The 16,252-nt window shown below is 39.0% G+C and overlaps 1 protein-coding gene and 1 long non-coding RNA gene across 2 annotated transcripts; one reads left to right on the top strand and one right to left on the bottom strand.

Annotated features, from left to right (window-relative positions):
- The first annotated feature begins 875 nt into the window (after window positions 1–875).
- Window positions 876–1,726, top strand: LOC146970395 (uncharacterized). Its single transcript, XR_015038054.1, has 2 exons — window positions 876–950; window positions 1,352–1,726. It is a non-coding gene; the product is annotated as an uncharacterized LOC146970395 (long non-coding RNA).
- On the bottom strand, window positions 1,395–15,676 carry mrc1b (mannose receptor, C type 1b). The gene is made up of 31 exons (XM_085804737.1): window positions 15,545–15,676; window positions 14,572–14,928; window positions 14,148–14,318; window positions 13,739–13,894; window positions 12,775–12,885; window positions 12,277–12,414; window positions 11,995–12,171; window positions 11,447–11,601; window positions 11,049–11,162; window positions 10,709–10,824; window positions 10,463–10,611; window positions 10,167–10,366; window positions 9,126–9,244; window positions 8,788–8,860; window positions 8,528–8,681; window positions 8,067–8,105; window positions 7,304–7,467; window positions 7,123–7,184; window positions 6,555–6,655; window positions 6,296–6,438; window positions 5,969–6,074; window positions 5,517–5,644; window positions 5,375–5,419; window positions 5,161–5,263; window positions 4,648–4,880; window positions 4,238–4,403; window positions 3,815–3,979; window positions 3,560–3,676; window positions 3,118–3,273; window positions 2,195–2,224; window positions 1,395–2,052 (listed from the first exon to the last, which is right to left on the bottom strand). Exons 1-31 carry the CDS (start codon window positions 15,645–15,647, stop codon window positions 1,805–1,807), a joined length of 4,299 nt encoding a protein of 1,432 aa, XP_085660863.1. The 5' UTR covers window positions 15,648–15,676; the 3' UTR covers window positions 1,395–1,804.
- Window positions 15,677–16,252: the final 576 nt, after the last annotated feature.

The following is a 16,252-nucleotide window of genomic DNA, read 5'->3' as shown; positions in this document are numbered from 1 at the left end:
CCATCTTTGGTGTGTTTTTGAAGCAATGTATGAAAAGTGTTCATCACTGGTTAGGTGATAAGAGGGAGGTGTGGACCTATTTCTTGTCTGGCCCCTCTCTCTCTTTGGAATTGGGAGTAGCGTGGTAAAAATCACTACTCCTGTGGCAACAACTGGAGGGGGAACAAATGCCTCTTCTTCGCCTCTGTCAGTAACCTCCTCCCCAACAGCAACCTCCACCCCAATCCAATCACGGATATTTGGCAGTTGTTCAGGCAGCTCTGCTCTTCCTTCCCCTTCAGACTCCACTTGTCTAGATCTTTGCTTGGCTACAATTCTGTCACTAAGCTCTTCAGGCAGTTCCTTCGAACTCATGGATCTCATTTTGATCTGATATGCAAATGAGCTGAAAGGCCTTATTTAGGCAGGTGTGTGCCTTCCAAATCATGTCCAAACTACTGGAATTCAACACAGCTGGACTCAAATGAAGGTGTAGAACCATCTCAAAGATGTATAAAATAAATTGACAGCACCTGAATGACCTACATGAGTGTCACAACAAAGAGTCTGAAAACTTCAGGTGATATTTCAGTTTTTCTTTTTTTAATTAATTTCCACTTTAATATAAAGCTGCAGCATAACAAATGGTGAAAATTAAAGGTGGTCTGAATACTTTCTGTACCCACTGTAGTTAATAACTAGCAATCATTGACATTTTTTTCCACAGTGGAAAAACTGGTGATGTCATGTAGCTGCAGGCTTTCATATGAGTCTGGATAGACACTGATGTTAACTGCAACATGACTGTTTGGCAAAAGCATGCAACCATAAAGCAGTTAATATGTTTTAAGATACTTGAGGCTTTTTGCCTTTATTATAAGAGCCACAGGTAAAACGTCAGGAGAGTCATCAACAGGGGAAGGGAGAAGATGCAGCCAAGGACCATGAGCCAGATTCAAATTGGGGTTACTGTGCGTTCACACCAAAAGCTTCCAAAGCGTCAAAAACGCTCGAGGGTGGGCGTCAGACAAGACAGCCCCCAAAACGGCAAATATTTTCAGCCGCTTTCGCCGCTCGTCACGTGACTGACGTCAAAGTTCGATCGCGCTGGTCATTGGGGAGTCGAAATACAAAAAAAAGAAAAAAAAAGGCAGCCGACGGACATCTCTATTCTGACAGGTTGCCGCCGGTTGCCGCCGAACCGCGTCATAGCTAATTACCCTAAAGTTAACCATGGCTCAACTTCTCGTCTGGTGACGCTTTGGACGCTTTGGAAGCTTTGGACGCTCAGTATCGCCGGGCTCTCATTGAAAATGAATTGACTTCCGGCGTTTTGACGCTTTGGAAGCTTTTGGTGTGAACGCACAGTAAGGCCTAACCCTTTTAAGTACATTTTGTACTAGATGAGCAAATTCTCATTTATTAAAGAATAATCCACTAAATTAATATTTCTTGTGTTGTGCTAGGTTTAATATTCATTTAACAGTAACAGGCAGTTTCAAGGGTATAAGCAAGTAACAGATCTAGTGGGTGTAAGCATAACAATTAACAATACTATACATTCAATCATAGATTAAAAAGAAAAAAAAGAACACATAAACCAATCATTCCCATTGAGACATCCTAGAGCCTAAATTGTTCTGTTCCATGAGGTCAGACATTGCCAACTCCATTGAAACTCACACTTAGTGACATACTGTTAAATAACTGAATATAAACTGTCTGTAGTACAAAAAAAAAGCAGAAACATGAATAAAAGGTCATACATACATCAGTCTTAGATACAGTATCATGTACATCCCACTTGTTTCTGACACTTAATAAATCACAGAGTTATAATGGGCTCAGGATTTTCTACCTCTGCATTCTCTATCAGTTTATTGGTGTCAACCACATCGGGCTTAGACCGTTCACTGTCAAAGTAGAGTGGATTGTCAAATGTGGGTAAGGGAATGGGGGACTTTTTGTACAGGTAGAATGCCAAAACTGTCAGCGAAGAAATGATGGCAATGATCAGCACCACAACCAAACTCGTGTGGACACGGCTCTGAGGATCCTGACCTTCATGTCGTTCTGCACAGATTAACCAAGTAGTGATCAGTACAAACAATTCAATACACAAATTTAGTCTAGGTTAAATTATCATAAAGATGAAAGTACCTTTTAAACCATTTAAACATTCTCATATAACACATATTAAATAGGTATAACTTACCAGACTTTGAATCTGCATCTTTGACTATCACTGGTGAAGAAGGGAATAATTATTAATAAAATAAATTGCATAAACTTGCATTTTCCCCACGATCATCCCTGCATCAAAGGTTGCCCTGTCACTCCCAGGTCTACCCATGAAAATAAATCTACTCTACATGGTCAACGTATCAAGTAACCTGTAGAATAACCCAGAACATATTCAATAGCTGGGTGTTATTGTTATGGTGGATCAAGCTATATAATTGACTTTGAACTGATCTTCTTCATTTTTATGCATCTCCTCTTGCACATGCTGTTACAGTATTTATATCTCAACAAAAACATAACTTAAAGCAGAAGTAAGTGATATATTTGTGTTAATATAAGTCTTAAATAGTTATATCTTCCGACAGCAATCACTTACATAGAGTGTTTGGACTGAAACACGGGTCTGTCAGTCACTCTGCTCTGCTCTGAGCCGAAGAGAAAACATTTATCGTATCCTACAGTTTTTATCCAATGAGGAGAGAGAACGGCATGCAGGGCTATGTGTGCAGCCAAGGGACGCCGTGAATGTGGTGACGTAGCGACGAGGACTGTTATGGTGCGTTCCAGGAAACTCGTAATTTTCCGACCGTGAAGTGGTACCAGTTCGATCTGGTACGAGTTCACCGGTCGGAAGTTACGAGTGGCCGTTATAGTGACTTTCACCGGTAAAACAGGTCGGAAAACACGAGTGGGTTGCCTGAAACGCTACAAAATCGTAAGTTGTGACTTGAAGCTGTAATTTACGATTTCAAAAGCCTGCCTGGAACGCAGCATTAGCGAAAACGACCGGACCACTTACTTCTGCTTTAACAGAAAACTATTGATCAATCTACATGTCTTGAGAAATGCTTATAAAAAGATTATATTTAAAATATATGGGCATAACAATCTTACCTTTAGGTGTTTTACAGATGTATGGTCTATCGTGCCATCTTCGTCCTGACTTCCAAAACCCATCTTCAGTTGAGATGGCTCCGAAGTCAGAACGAGGCTCTTCTTCAGCCCAGTTTGTGTAGTCAATGACTGTTTTGTCCAGCCACATCCATGTGCCTAAAGCCCAACAGAAATTCAGGGTGTTACTATTTTCACTTTGATACTTTGTTAAATAATACTTTTATAATCATTGTGTAGCCTTGGTTTGCTATGGTAGTCCTGTCAAGGTAAAAATAGAAGAGGGAAACAGTACAAAAACAATAAATCTGAGTCACAATCAATGCTTCCCTTTATCTTATCAACATGGAATTGATACTACAATTGAGTTGTTTAAATGTTTTGTTAAAACGGGTAAATACAGTTTCACAAAAAAATAAATTAAATAGTTTCAATAATGTCATACCTTTATGAGTTTTATACAGGCCGATCCAGAATGAGCTGTGGCTGTCTTTAAACATTTCCATATTGCTTTGGAGGAATTGTTGTTCGTCAGGATCTACAATGGTAGCCAGGGATCCACCTTAATGACAAAAAAACAGTATTTTAGTTGTAACAGTTACCAAGCACATATTGCTAGGTGTTGTCCATGTGCTGACATTAAACTACATATTATACACTCAGTCTACACATATAATGTGTGAATGTGTGTGTCTCTTACCATGCATTGCACAGCTGCTGGCTGCATTTGGCCATTCAACTTCATCTGTGACAAACAAATAGCAATAGCCCTTATATGGCATCCAGGTATAGGTCTGCTCATACTCGCCACTTGACTCTTCAGGGCAAACTCCTGGGTAGGTGGATGACTCTGTTGGTGCCACATCTATGAGTGACGGAGAACGTGAAGATGAGAATGGCCATTAAAAAGATTACCGTCTGACATTCAATGCAGTGAATTTGATTTACTCTTAATCATCATCCTGCCTAGCTCTGTTCAATATCATGGATGATACACTTAGCATATAATCTCAACATACAGTTATAGTTCAGCATTGCTGCTAAATATTCAATGGAGCTTTTCAAGTTTGACACTTAAGACAGATGGACTGTATTCATTCACATTGCCTACCAACATTCGTACCTGTGGACTGCATGCAAACACTGTTCATGGTCTGATTGCAGAGAGCAGTCTTCCATTTTCCATCCACATCCAGATAGACACAAGGTCTGTCCCTGCTAGGTTCATCTGTACCCCAGCTGGCAAAGTTCAGGTGCCAGCCATCAATGTATCTAAAATAACCCCCAGTCTGAAAGTGAGGATAGGTCAAATTATTAGAATTCATCTACATTTATGCAGCCTTGTTAAAATGTAACTGATTGGTTAAACAAATGTACAGAATTACATTGTTGTATTAAAATAAGTTGCCTTGTGGGGGTTCCACATTGTATGTCATGAAGCTATTAAGTCTGGTAAATTGTCAATTGAATAAGTTAAATTACTCATACTTTCTTTCTAAAGTACAGCAATTTCAGTTGTTTGTAGCCTTGTACCTGCTGTTTATTCAGTCCAATCCACACAGGAGCTTTAAGATTCATAGCCAGCAGCTCAATGTAGGCCTGTGTCCATTCATTTCGCAGACTGGCAAGATTGGCTTTATCACCTTCACAGTGTCTCTTGGCATCAGCCCAAGTTAGATTTTGAGTCACAGCCTTGATGCTGTCATTTCCCAGAGCTACATAGACATTAGGAACTGTTGGTTCAGGTTGACTCTGTCTATTAGGGTCTGTTGAGAACAAGACAAAAATCAAAGGTGAGAATGATTTTTCTAATCATTGCAGTACATAATTATTGTACTGTATACAATTTAGCCTTATTTACAATTTATGTGTTATTCTAACAATTTTCCAAACCATGTCATGCAGTCCCCACTCTAATTTCTTTAATTCCTTTGGAAGAATAGTGCTGTACATAAATTGCACCTTGGAACTAAGACATACTGTACTTAAGCATGATATTATATGATTCATCAGATCATTTCTTAAACATAAGATTGATGAACTCACCAAGATTTTGAAGACAGACGAATCCATTGGTTTCATTGCAATTCTTAATCAACCATTTACCAATGCCAAGACTAGGATTGCTGTTCATCACAACACAGTCTTCCTGGTTAAGGACAGAGGAGTGGTTAGGATATCACCAAGACATCCGATTTAAAAAACTGATGAATCAGAGTAAAATTGAATTTCACTCTCAACTAAATCTTGGAAGTGTTACCTCATTCCATCTTTGATAAAATGTCCCAGGACGATGTTGACTTTTCTAAAGGCCAAAGCAAATTTTTAAAATCACAATATTAGCATAAATTATATTTCAGATGTTATTTCTAGTAGGGACCTAAACAATTCAGTGTACTTACAGAATAGCCCCAGTTGGTATATCGCCTTGGTTTTCCATCAGTCCAGTAATATCCGTCTTGTTTTATACCATTTAAACCTATCCACAGGTCTGTAGTTGCTGCTTCACCCATTTTGGTGATCAAAAATGCTGAAAATTTCAGATTTAGAAATTAAGTAATTCAAATTTTTGTGCATTATTTTGAAATAATTTCCAATACATAATAGAATGATAACATGATCATTTCTAACAAGACAAATAAGACAATGAAATCCTGAAATCCTAAACACCACCACAGATTTTAGGCAGTTTGACAGACAATACAATACATGTAATTGGGGATCCACTTTCTAATTTTTTTCCCCTGACAATTTTTTCCCCAAATAATATTTTTGCAACTCTTGGCAGGTTAAGAATGACTGCTCCCTCTCATGGCTATCATTTAAAAATACATTTTTAAAAAAATGGACAAACCTTGCACACGTCTTGAAGGAATAGAAACTAAATTTCCTCCTATGGTCATGCACTGTCTGCGTGCTTCTTCCCATGTTGTCTTGCGGGCAGTATTGATGCTATAACACTGTTGATAAGAAATAGAATAATGATTTTTCAATTCACAATAAAAGGTTATCTTTGTTTCGTTAGCTTAAATGACATTTGTTCTTGACTCTTTTTATTTTTTTACTTAACGCTTAAGTCTACGTTGCATCCCTAAAATCGTTGCCATCAACCCTCAGATATTTGAAAGAGGACTGGGATACAATGCTTGAAAATTCTTACAAGCTACTTGTGATATCTAACCTTTGAGTCGAATTTGGTCCACATGGGTGGGCAGCCACCTTTAGGTGCAGGTGTGGGTGCTGCAGTTGTGTTGGCAGGTGGTGAGGGTCCTCGCTTACAAATGAAGGAATGTTCTTGGCCACAGTTACAAGTCTGCCAGAAGCCTATGAACACAGCAGAGATGCAATGAGTAACATTTCCCCCGTAGCAAAGGAAACTTATTTTACAATTTTACACTCCACGTTCGTTCTTTTAACATGTATATTTTTAGATTACTCACCCATATAATAACCCATAGTAACGCAGTTCTCATCATAAGCATCAGTTTTAGGTTGATTTTCATCCCATCTTTGCAGTGCTAATGAAGTGCCATCCATCCACCTTAAAACACACACAGTTAAGATGAATTATGTAATCATATAACAACTATCATGTGACAATGGACCTGTTTTTTGTCTCGTTGTTGTTGCCTTGTTGTGTGTTTTGCATATTGTAAATAAACTGATGCCAATGACAACAAGTCTTCTTAAATTAAGGAAAACAGTTCATAAAGGCTTAATGAAGTCTGTGAGTGAAATGAGTGAGTTGGTTGATCATTGAGTGAGTCATCAATTGATTTAATGAGAAGACAGACACCTGCAATTATATCTATCTACCTTCCTAAAAATAAAATAAGCTGTATACTTCACCTCAAACCTTAACACCTGAGAATATGCAGTCTGTTTACCACATTATATATTTTATATGTGGAAAATATTCATTTATCTTTTGTTACATGCTAAATATATCTCAGTTTAAGAAACTTTTTTTAATTTTTTATTTATTTATATATCTCCACTAATACTCACCAAAATGATCCATCAAGATCCACTGACAAACCTATATAAAACTGCCCATAGCTTCTGGAAATCTGTCAGAGCACACATATGGACGAATACACACAAGTTAAAGACTTTCATTAACTAGTAAATTGAATTTGTGCCAATTTGGACGTGTTAATAGTTTTTTTCCACACCAAAAAATACCTACCTGTTTCCATATGAACACATTTTCATCTTTACTATTGATCGATACCAAGTCGCCATGCATCCTCCTACAGATGTCACGAGCTTCTTCCATGGGTTGTGACACTCTGTTAATGTAATACTGATTTCCTCTCCACACAAGCCAGCCATCTGCAGTGGTATTATAATCTGCAAAGGTTTAAGACACATTTTATATTCCTTTCTTTGACAATTTTTTACAGTTTACATAGAGTCTGTATAATGACAGAGTATACTACATAGAAATGTTATGCCATCATGTGACACCCAAGGGAGGAGGGAGGCATTATGATTTTGGGTTGTCTGTCCACCTGGGACTGGATCTCTTACGAGGTCTTGAGGGGGTTTCTTTAGATTTGGCATAAATATACATATTCTTAAAGATGTGCTGATTGCACAAAGGTCAAAGCAAAGGTGACTGTAAACTCACAAAACACATTTGTCTTGTGAAATTCATTTTTCAGGAACTCTTCATGTTATCCATTCAAATTTGGCACAAATGTCAACTCTAGAAGTTGCATGCACTAATTGTGCTACAATTTAACACAAATGTCTTATGCAATAAGATTATAATTTTCCCAATGGATAAAGAACATCTTCACTCTCATATAATCATTTTCTTGAACAATACTTGGCTGTAATGCTGTCACTCAGGATGGGGGGATTGGGATCATATTTCCAGCAGATTAGCAAAGATGTACAGCCACCACTACACCGTGGGTGGGTGTAGGTAAACAATGTCAACTTACCCACTGTGGTGGTATTTGGAGGTGGGTTTGGAGTCACTCCTGTAAGGTCACAAACAAAACTTCAGTTTGAGTTGAAACAATGGTTACACAGAAAACACTTTCCTCTCTGTACTTATGTCTGTGGGTCGATGTTTCTGGATTGTGCTCTCTCTTTTTTTACTGCACTAAACAGTTTGACTGTTGAGAAAAATATCAGTTGTCATGTATTGTTGGGATTAGGATTCCCTTTCTTCTCCCTATAGAAGGAATAATGAGATCCTGTGACCTTTTGTTTGGGATGCACTTGTGAGAAGTGTTGCAACATGTGAGGCACTCCCCTAACACTGATGGTGGAACTAAACTAGAGCATATGACGTTTTCCTGCATAATGGTTAAAAATAACCTCTCCTCAGTCATTTCTCTTCATACTTTGTTTCAGAGGAGAATCAAGATAAATAATCAGCACATTTTCTCCACTGTACCTGCACGGATCTGGCACAGCCAGTCATTGTAACTCTCGCAGTTCACGTCGTTCCAGGACCCGCTCTCACCCCAGTGATACATTTTGTATTCCACACAAGATTCTGCGTTATTAAAATTGTTTGGCTCGCCTTCCTCCCAGTGTTGAAAGTTAAACTGTGAAAAGATATACATCATTTTATAGTGAAAGCATGCATAGTAAAAAGAGAGAGATACATTTTTGGTTCAAATTAAATGAGTTGTACAAAGTAGAACAACTAACCGGGGAGCCATCACTCCATGCATAACCCGTGCTTGGATCAGGAACATGAAGCCCAATCCAGCCTTTTCCATGCCTGCAGTGCAAATATGTATATAGACATACAGGCCATTTGATCAGGCAGTATTCTTAAAGACAAAACTTTAACTCATTTTTGTGTGGTCGTCTCTCTTGCGGCTTCTGTGTAAAGCAGGATACGTCATTTTCTGCGCTCTTGAGGGAAGATTCGAGCGGAGATGTTGGAGCTGATGTGTGTGACATTTAATTGCTGGATTAATGTTATAGATATCAGTGCTGTTGTGTTCTATTTTAAGTTGAAATTGTATTTAACAGTCTCATACCGTCCCACGTAGTGTAGTTCAGCAGAGCCGTGGATGCTGAGCAGATCTCCTCCAATGGCTCTACAGTAATCCCGGGCCTCATACCAGGTTTTCTCATCTGCACGGGGACCTGTAAAAAACTTGACAGAGAAGAGTTGTGTGCTGGACTTTAGTTCACTGGACATGAGAAGATTTGCAAAGAATTTGAATTAGTTTCATTTAAAACCAAAATTAACCTGACTTGAGAATATAGTCTTGATCTCTTATAATGTTTAAAGTTTAAGGCAAATATGTTTATCCAACAGTTATGGAGCAACATTCTAATTAAAACTCAATGGTCCAATAATAACTTACTTTCTACTCTATCCCTATCTGTTTATGAACTAGTCACTGTGTCCGTCAGGTAGTGTACTACTGTTCTTTTAGCTCTGGCTGAACAAGACCTGCAGAGTAAAGAGTGAACCAAAACCATAACTGTGGCTCTGACAGCTTATCAATCAAAGTCATTTGTAATCAAAGCACATTGGTAAGATGTTTTCATATGAAAACACTATCTCACTATCTCACAATTACTATTTTATACAACTTTATGTGAGGTGATATGTGCACCATTTTAAATCTTATTGTTCAGGTTCTAGGTTACAAATGCACTTTTCCCTCACAGCGCAGAATTACTCCAAACAATTGAGATTGCTGGCTCGATTCCCATATGTGTTGATCCTGTACTGCACGTCTGTCTCTCATTCTCCCTCCTCATTTCCTGGCAATATCTACTATCCTATCCCGATAAAGGCATACAAACCCCAAGAAATCAGGTGACAAGAAGGAAAACAACATCATAAAAAGAATATATTATTTTGAAATAGTGTTCAAGAAGCCACCCCTCCATCACCAGCACCATTTATCTGCTCCTGAAATTTTACACATTTAGTATGAATGCGTTATTTGAATAGGTTAGAGTTAGTGTCAGGGTTAGGGTGATTGCAGCTCAAATACCTCCTTTAGTTATGAGCATGTAACATGTTTTAATTGCCCGTAACCGAGGTTGACTTCTTGTTGTACCTTCGTGCAGACGTTTCTCGTTCCCACACGAGTCCACCCATCCGCACATGCAGGGGGAGTTTGAGTCGGCGGTGGGACAGTTATAACTGCCCCCTCTGCCAGGTGTTTGCAGATGTATTTCTCCTGATTGGTGCAGGGCAGCAGATCCCAGAGTCCGGCCAATATCCCAGTTGTTATGGCAACACAGCCTTGTTGGTAGCCTTGAGTTGAAGAAGGGAAAATACGTTAAATGTACATTGTGACACACCGTTGTTTGTCCCAACTATCTAAAGATTGAACTTAATATCTGTATGTACCTGGCATTTCAGCGTTCCAGTGAGTAAACCTCACTGAGTCTGAGTTGGTCCACATAAACTGATCGATGTTTTTCATGTTAGAGAGGCCTATCCAGAAATACTTTTCCGGTCTCAAGCCCACCAAGCTGACAAGAAATGCATTATCCACCCTGAAATGATATATATGCATTTGATTATATTTCTTTCTCAGAAAAGCAGTGTTAGAGTTAACAAAACGTGATTTGTAAAAACATATTATTTTTGTACCCATTTGAAACGTCAGCTAAGTAGGATTCTGAGCTCTTGCAGTGATCTTTTGCTTCATCAAAAGTCTTTGTCTCAGTTCCTACAAAGTAGCAGTAGGAGCCATGTCTTCTCCAACCCTGTAAGAAATTATGAAAAACCCAGTGAATGCTTGAAAATGTTGACCATCCATCCTATTTTAAACAAAGAAGAAAAAAAATGAAATGATTTGGTTTCTTGGATCCACATGAGATGACTCTAACGTGAATGAACCAGTTACTTTTCCAATTTTATTTAGTGAGTTTTAACCCCACACCTTAATTAGCCAGTTGTTCAAAAAGCATGAAATGTAATCTTCACTCACCGCTTTGCAGCCTGGGTCCAGTTCTACCTCTTCTGCAGGACGATCAGTTTCACCCTGCTTCATACAGATGAAGCCGTGTTTCTCATCACACGAGCGATCTGCCCAGTTCCCATTCTGAAAGAAAAAAGCACCATAAAAGCCATTGAATTTTGTGGATGTATTATTTAAAAAAAAAACATTTTATATTGTGGCGAAAGCTTACTGAAACTGAGAATCTGCATGGAAAAAGCATGCTTATACCACTGATTGTGTACAAATGATTTTTTGTGTTGCTCTCTGTCTTTTATTGGTCAGTACTTCATTTCAGAATTGGCTGCATGAGGGTTTTTGTGACACCTCTTGTCCAGATATACAGATTTATGTCTCAAAGAAGGATTTCTATGCACCAAGCTCCTTACCTCCCCCTTGATGAGGACACAGTCTTCTTCATCAGTGGTCAGAGCAGGTTTCCCATACTCCCAACTGGTGAAGCTGACAGTAGAGTGGTCACTCCAGTCGAACAGCCCCTCTGTCTTTCTGTCATTCAGTCCAATCCAAAGCTCATCAGTGGGTGCTGCAGCATAGACAGTGAAGAGTACATGATATTGGAAAAAAAATAGTGTTATTTGTGGCATCTGTGCATTGGTAAACAGACACACAGATCTTCTGTCAGCAAAAATTGTGTAAATTATGTTTAAGCCATTATGGAGAAACTGACAAGGTTGTGTAGTTATTGAGGAAATGTATTTATAAATACATAACGGAGAATCAAGTTGATCGATACAAGGATGAATTCTTACATAGGCAACCCTAATTCTTTTGGAAATAGCACTTGCAGCAAACTGGGGATAAGAACCAGCCCATCAATAGAAAGGATTTCCTCCATTTCAAATCAGTCTAGAGCAAAATGAAAACCACTTGTGTTTCAAGTGTTGGTGAGGGTTGAATGCCTTCATGCATCACATACCGTATCCAAGTTGCGAGATGACAAAACTTTGGTCTTCCACATTGTGGATGGTCGCCAGGTCCCCATGTTCTTTGCGACACTCTTTCTGAGCATTTACCCATGTCTGAGGGACACGCTGAAGGTGGAAGCAGTGACCATTGTAGGGAATCCACGGGCTTGGACAAAATCCTTGCTCAACTGATGATGAAATGAACAAATATACAGTATAAGTGACTGGATGACAGATATGCAACAGTGAGTGAGTCAGATAAACAAAAAGGAGAATAGAATATATCTCTGTACTCTGTGGGGGAGCTGGCGGGGCCCCCTCCTTGAAGCAGATGTAGCCCATTTTCTTCACGCAGGATGAACTTTGCCATGTGTGCTGCCCAACAGAGTCAAGAAATGCACAGTTGTGTCCTGGATTAGGAAGTGGGTTTCCTTCAAAACAAACAAACAAAAAAAAATGCAAAGAAAAATGTCAACATTAACTTCAGATTCATTCTTGACTTGTGGATACATCATATCACAACAGTTTTAATGTAATAAAATGTGTCATTGTTGTTGAAAAATAAATTTCTACTGTTCCTGTTTGGCAGAGTAGCAATGACTCTTTCACTTGCCAAAGCTAAAATGATGTCTTCTGGTATAAATGACCAGGTTTGAAGGTTTCAAGTTCCAGAGGGGGAGTTTCACACTACTCACATCTGAGCATGGATTGATAGATTATTTTTGGGGGGTCAGAGCTGAGGGGAACCATAGCAGTGCATTTGACTTCCTTTTATGGGAGTGGCGACTTACCAGTGCCCCATCTCAGATAACGGAAAGGTTTGCCGTTAGACCACTGCCAGCCATGTTCTGGGTCCAGAACCAGCCCAATCCAAAGTTTTTGCTTCCCTGGTCCTAGTAGTGCTGCGTGTTTATGTGTGTTTGAGTGGTTGAGAGGGACATAAAAAGAGAAAAGGAAAGAGTAAAGAACTTGTTCCTCTTTCACACTGTTCCTTTTTTCCTTGCTTAATAAAAATATCCACAAAAAAAAAACAGAAATCACAGTCCAACAGTCACAGAGACATTTGAATGAAGTTCATCAAAACACAGAGGAAGCAATGTATTGTACAGAGAACAAATGGCAACAAATTTAATCATGTCCCTTGAATTTATCAAAACAAAACAAGCATTTATCAATGCATATATGCATTGGCAAACTTTCCCAGGAGTTGCTTTATATAGTAACTCCTGGGAAAGTGATATTAAATGAATTCAGGGTGATCTGTTCAATGAGACCTTCAGATTTGGAGCCAAAGTACAGAGGCCTCATATCACTCGTGAACAAAGTGGATTGCACAATCTGTCCTGTGTCTCAATGATCCTTGGACTATTTAAGGAAACACCAGTGTGTGTGTTTGCTGTGAAGTTGTGGAGCTCTTTTGCATGAAATAGCTGCAGTTACAAAGGTTTGCATGAGGTCTTTAAAAGCTCTTGCACTATATTCTCGCCTGATCAAATGACTTGATGGGAGCAAAAATTAACTGGCATTCATTTCCCCACATTTACAATTTAGTTTTTTTTACAAAATATTTTCATGAAAACCTCCCAGCCTTTAGAGTACATCTTTGGCATAGTTATCTTTGTCAGACTGGATTCAATTAACAACATTAACAAAAAAAACTTCTTTTTTTTCTTTTTATAAAAGCCTATATGCATCAAAGCGATACATATACAAGTATATGAAATCATGTATTATGACTGGGTGGTGGCACCTTACCTGAGATGTAAGCCCGCTCATTGGGATCGGAGATGCTGACCAGCGAGGCGCCCTGCTGTTTGCAGCTGGTCTCAGCCTGAGGCCAAGTCAGAAGTGACTGTGTGTTGAGTTGGTAATATGCTCCTGTTACCAGGTTTTTCGGCCAGTTGTCTCTTGCTGTTCATGAATATAGAAATATGGGAAATGAGTTGTTCGTTCAATCAGTTTAACTCATTACTGTGACTTCAAAATTGTGCTGTGCTTTGCATACATATAACATGTTGACTAAACTAGGGCTAGGCTTCTATTCATTCAACTTTTAATCTAAACTAAAGTGTGCTCTGAGATCAAATTTAACTAATAACAATAACAAGATTCAATCACTGCCTACTCACTGTAGTGATATTTCAATCCTAGATGCAGTACTCACTTGTAGTTGGGCAGTATCCCCACTGTTCACGTTCATATTTAGTTTCAATTGCACACCAAAGACGCTTTTGTGAGGAGTCAAACGCAGTGCAGTCTCCAAACCACCGGTCTTTGTACATGAAGGGAAACATGCACGGCTTGCCAAACGCATTTCCCTCGATGGTATAAAGTTCTAAAAGGGGAAAAGAGTTGATCAAAATCCATTTTATTAAACCGAAATGACACAAATGAATATTTTTCCCCAAAATTGCCAATTGACACACTAAACTTTGCACAGTCAAAACCTGGGATGGAGGATGTTGTTGCCTGACATTTTAAAATCTCTACATCTTAGTTGCCAAAATCATACATGCTAGTTTAGAAGGAGAGTGCTCCTGGGTCCTGTTTGCTACATATCTAGTGCCTCCAAAGGTTTCATACCGTACCTCTATATGTTCTTGAGCAAGCACCGCTGGATGTCCCAGTGATTGTGAGCTGGTTATTTGGTCCAGTGGTTCTGGAGAGAGCGATCGTTTCATCGGATCTGACTTCAATGTAAAGCTCTTGGCCTTTCAGGGCGAGCAAGGTCCCATTCCTGCATTCCCACTTTTGGAGATCGCTCCTGTCGTCACAGTCGTAGAGGCTCACTTCACTCCCGACACTTTTGCCCTGTGCTCCCAGGCATTTTTTGGTTGTAACAGTATAAAGCCGGTTACCAGTCGTCCAGCGCACGTCAAGGCAGCGGGTCAGTTTTTTCAGCAAACAAAAGCCAGTGGCCTTGTTAGTGAGTGAGAATGCGCCATCTGCAGAGAAATAAAAAAAAATAAATAACTCATGTTCCACACGTTATATTATGAACAGCCCATCACATGCAGAGGTGAATTTGGAACATATTGCGAATTTACCTTGAAACACAGGTAGCCTCATGTTCTGTCTATGAATCCTTTTATCACTACTTTTACTACTTGATTGATGACAAAAAAAAAGAAAATGTGTTGTTTATTTCTATTGAGCATGTCTACTTTTGAGAGACTCAGTTGTTTCATTTGTCTTTGTTGTTTTCTACTTGAGCTTCTCTGTTCCAAAGACAGTTCCTGTTCAACTTTGGCAGACTAGAGCTGCACTCACAGCATCCTTGAAATAGCAATTGATACAGTCTACCACTGCAGTTGTGTCAGTCTATTGTTTTGCCCAGATTTGCACTTCTTTTTTTCTTTAGAATAAATTGCATAAGTGCATAAGAACAATATAAGGCCATCAGTATTATTTGCAGTAGTAGTTATGAATGTCACAGCTGGAATTTGCATGTATTCCAATATAACAAATGTGCACTAAAGCAAATACAGATTATTAATCCCAAAGAACAAAGTCTTAAGATATAGACTATGCAACATAAGAAACCTGGAGTTCATACTTTACCATTTGCTGCAGAACATTGAAATGTAAGGATGAAGAGCACAAAGGCTACAAGCGTTATCCTTGGGGTCAGCATTCTTCTGATAAGTCTTACAGCAGCAGGCATTGTCCATGCATTGCAAGCAGAGGACTTATGAGCGTGACCATGAAAAGGAGGGAATCTTAATAGTACTGACACTATCACTTTTTTTTTCCTTTTCATTGAGTGTCATGTTTCAGATTGGCAGATTTCAGCATTTTGCTACTGGTAAAAAAAAAAAAGGGGTGGGGGGTTTGGAGGGAAGTATGGTCAACATACACTCACTCTTTTGCTCGCACGGATGTCACACTCCAGAAAGTGTGGCCCCATTTACTTCCTGTCCTGGGGAAAAGGGAAAAGAGATTTACAAGAGACTTGTCTTAAACATGACTCATCAGATTCTGGGTGGTGGTGCAGATCAGCATCCATCCCCAAAGACACATCCGTGATGACTTCCACTGACTGAAAATCAAAATTAAAAATGATTCGACGCAAAATGGAGTTGGTGGCCTCAAATTAAGCAACTTCCAAGGAAGAAGTCAGCAATAAGTTGATGAGTGTTGCCTTGTCAGCAGGCATGGACTGATTTTCTTCAGAAATGTTCTCCTTTTTCAAGTTTATATATATTTATTTCTCAATAATTCCCCCTTTTAATTTTTTTTATTTTACACTTAACCTCTGTGATTCTTGTA

Source organism: Trachurus japonicus, chromosome 17, assembly GCF_045865225.1.
Source record: "Trachurus japonicus isolate A0001 chromosome 17, Traja_1.0".
In the NCBI taxonomy this organism is placed as follows: Eukaryota; Metazoa; Chordata; class Actinopteri; order Carangiformes; family Carangidae; genus Trachurus; species Trachurus japonicus.
This window is presented reverse-complemented; position numbering and strand designations above follow the sequence as displayed.

Excerpts from the sequence above, each read along its gene's own strand:
- mrc1b (XM_085804737.1), bottom strand. The coding sequence starts at position 15,647 with ATGCCTGCTGCTGTAAGACTTATCAGAAGAATGCTGACCCCAAGGATA. Across the intron at positions 7,185-7,303 it reads ATGTGTTCATATGGAAACAG|ATTTCCAGAAGCTATGGGCA; the intron begins GTAGGTATTTTT and ends GTGCTCTGACAG. Across the intron at positions 2,053-2,194 it reads AGATGCAGATTCAAAGTCTG|AACGACATGAAGGTCAGGAT; the intron begins GTAAGTTATACC and ends TAATCTGTGCAG.